Source organism: Aplysia californica, unplaced genomic scaffold (genome assembly GCF_000002075.1).
Source record: "Aplysia californica isolate F4 #8 unplaced genomic scaffold, AplCal3.0 scaffold00098, whole genome shotgun sequence".
In the NCBI taxonomy this organism is placed as follows: Eukaryota; Metazoa; Mollusca; class Gastropoda; order Aplysiida; family Aplysiidae; genus Aplysia; species Aplysia californica.
The window spans coordinates 1,378,821-1,381,239 of NW_004797368.1; the positions used below are offsets into that span (position 1 = coordinate 1,378,821).

The 2,419-nt window shown below is 46.7% G+C and overlaps 1 protein-coding gene across 1 annotated transcript in view; it reads left to right on the forward strand.

Annotated features, from left to right (window-relative positions):
- The window catches only part of LOC101851338 (serine/threonine-protein phosphatase 2A 65 kDa regulatory subunit A alpha isoform), a gene marked incomplete in the record, with an annotated part of 32,893 nt that overhangs the window by 21,503 nt on the left and 8,971 nt on the right, over nt 1–2,419 (forward strand). The window contains 3 exon segments of the mRNA XM_013080772.2: nt 420–598; nt 1,637–1,697; nt 2,178–2,332. Coding sequence (XP_012936226.1) covers nt 420–598; nt 1,637–1,697; nt 2,178–2,332 — 395 coding nt within the window.

Sequence of the window (2,419 nt, forward strand, 5' to 3'; positions counted from 1 at the left end):
CCTGTCTTCCTTTCCCCCTCTACCTACTGTCCACAGTTCCTCATGCTCATGCTGCCATGCAGCTCAAAGGTACCACTTGTCACATCTCTCTAACCCCCTGTCTTCCGTTCCCCCTCCACCTACTGTCCACAGTTCCTCATGCAGCTCAAAGGTACCACTTGTCACATATCTCTAACCCCCTGTCTTCCTTTCCCCCTCCACCTACTGTCTACAGTTTGTCATGCAGCTGAAAGGTACCACTTGTCACTCTCTAACTCCCTGTCTTCCTTACCCCCTCCACCTACTGTCCACAGTTCCTCGTGCAGCTCAAAGGTACCACTTGTCACATCTCTCTAGCACACCACACCCCAGCAGCGAAACAATAATTAACGATGTTGATGGTGACAATGATAACGATGATTGTTTGTGTTCTGTTTCAGACGAGTGCCCCGAGGTGCGCCTGAACATCATCTCCAACCTGGACTGCGTGAACGAGGTGATTGGCATCAAGCAACTGTCGCAGTCGCTGCTGCCGGCCATCGTGGAGCTGGCAGAGGACACCAAGTGGAGGGTCCGCCTGGCCATCATTGAGTACATGCCGCTGCTGGCCGGACAGCTGGTCAGTGTGTCCGTCTGTTTTGTTGCGTTGTCTGTTCTCATCGGTCCATGTGTCACATTGTGTCCTCGCCACCACCGAGTACATACCGCTGCTGGCCAGACAGTTGGTCAGTCGGTCTGTCCAGCTGTCTGTTTTGTCGTGTATCTGCTCCGTTGGTCCATTTATTTTGTCATGTTTTCTCCATCTGTTCATTTGTTTTGTCGACTTTTGTCTGCTCCATATGTTCATTTGTTTTGTCACCTGTGTGCTCTGTTGACTGAATGGAAACATCATATCTCTGCTGGCTGGACTGTTGGTCAGTGCATCAGTCTGTTGGTTTTGTCACCTGCTTGCTCCGTCACTTGATTCGAACATTTTTGTTATGTAGCAGGTGCACTGGTATGGTTTGCTCCTTTTTTTGTTGTTGAACCTATTTTGTCCTCATCTTTCTTTTGTGTGTGTTTGTTTCTCTCTTGTAACACCTCTAATCTCTGGCACCCCCCCGGGGCGGTGCTTCTGACTGAAGTGTCTTAAGGCCGTTTCAAAAGGGGGAACATTTCTCGTTCTAATGGACAGTAGAATTGTAAATGGGCTGATCCAACAATGTCATGCTTATTACTGTGCCTGATCCACAATAGGGAATTGCTGCTTTTTCATTCCTATTCCTTACTATCGTCGTTTTCCTCTTGTGACCCGCTATTTCCAGGGTGCCCTGATAGTCGAAGCCAACTTTGTGCTGTTGAATTTAGAGAGGGGAGCAGAGTAAGTCGGATTCCCTGTAAGGTCTTCTCTGTTGACATCCACCCCTTGGCGCTCCTATGACCTTATGCAGTTGCAGGCGCCGTAAAACCTCTACTAAAATTAGAACTAACTAATCACTGGCACTCATAATATGACCAAATTGTGTTGTAAGTGCCGTAAAGCTCTCATTAAATTAAACTGTTTAGCCTTTTCCCTGCTCTGTTTAACCTTTAACGAGTCGATGTGTTTCTCTTTATTCAAACTGAAACACAAAGTGTCCTAACCTATTTTTCCCCATTTTGTGTGTTTGTTCCTCAGGGGGTAGAGTTCTTTGATGAGAAGCTGAACTCCTTGTGTATGACTTGGCTGGTGGACCACGGTGAGTGCCTGCGGGGTGATGTAGCCTCCCTTTTCTCCAAACTCAGTGTTTGACCATGTCTGTGTTTGTCTTGTGTGCCCCGAACTCATTGACCTTGTCTACCTTTGTCTTGAGTGATGTCCCCTCTTTGAGATGGTGTAGCCTCCCTTTTCTAGAAACTTACTTATTGTTTTGCTCCTACTTTCTTGTGAAACACATATCATCCTTATCTCTCCTCCTTTTTTTGCGTTTGCTACTCTCTAGTAACACCTCTAATGTTCAGCTCTTATATGACGTAATTGTGTTACAAGTGCTGTAAAACTCTTTTATTACAACAAATAAAACTGTTGCAAAAGTCCGGAAGAGTTTCGTTTGACATCTGGCACAGAGGTTAGGGCAAAAACAAAAGAGGAAGTAAAATATCGGCATGTTTCTTATTGTTTCGTATTGTTACTTGGACGACTGGGTTTTATATTTTGTTTATTTCCCTCCCCCTCCCAGTGTATGCGATCCGTGAGGCGGCCACACTGAACCTGAAGAAGCTGGTGGAGAAGTTTGGCAAGGAGTGGGCCCAGCAGACAGTGATACCCAAGGTGCTAGCCATGTCGCGGGATACCAACTACCTGCACCGCATGACCTGCCTCTTCTGTATCAATGTGAGTATCCCTTTTTGTGTGTACAAGGATACTGTATCCCTTTGTATCAATATATGGATATGCTCCCACTGGGGGAGGGGGGGGGGA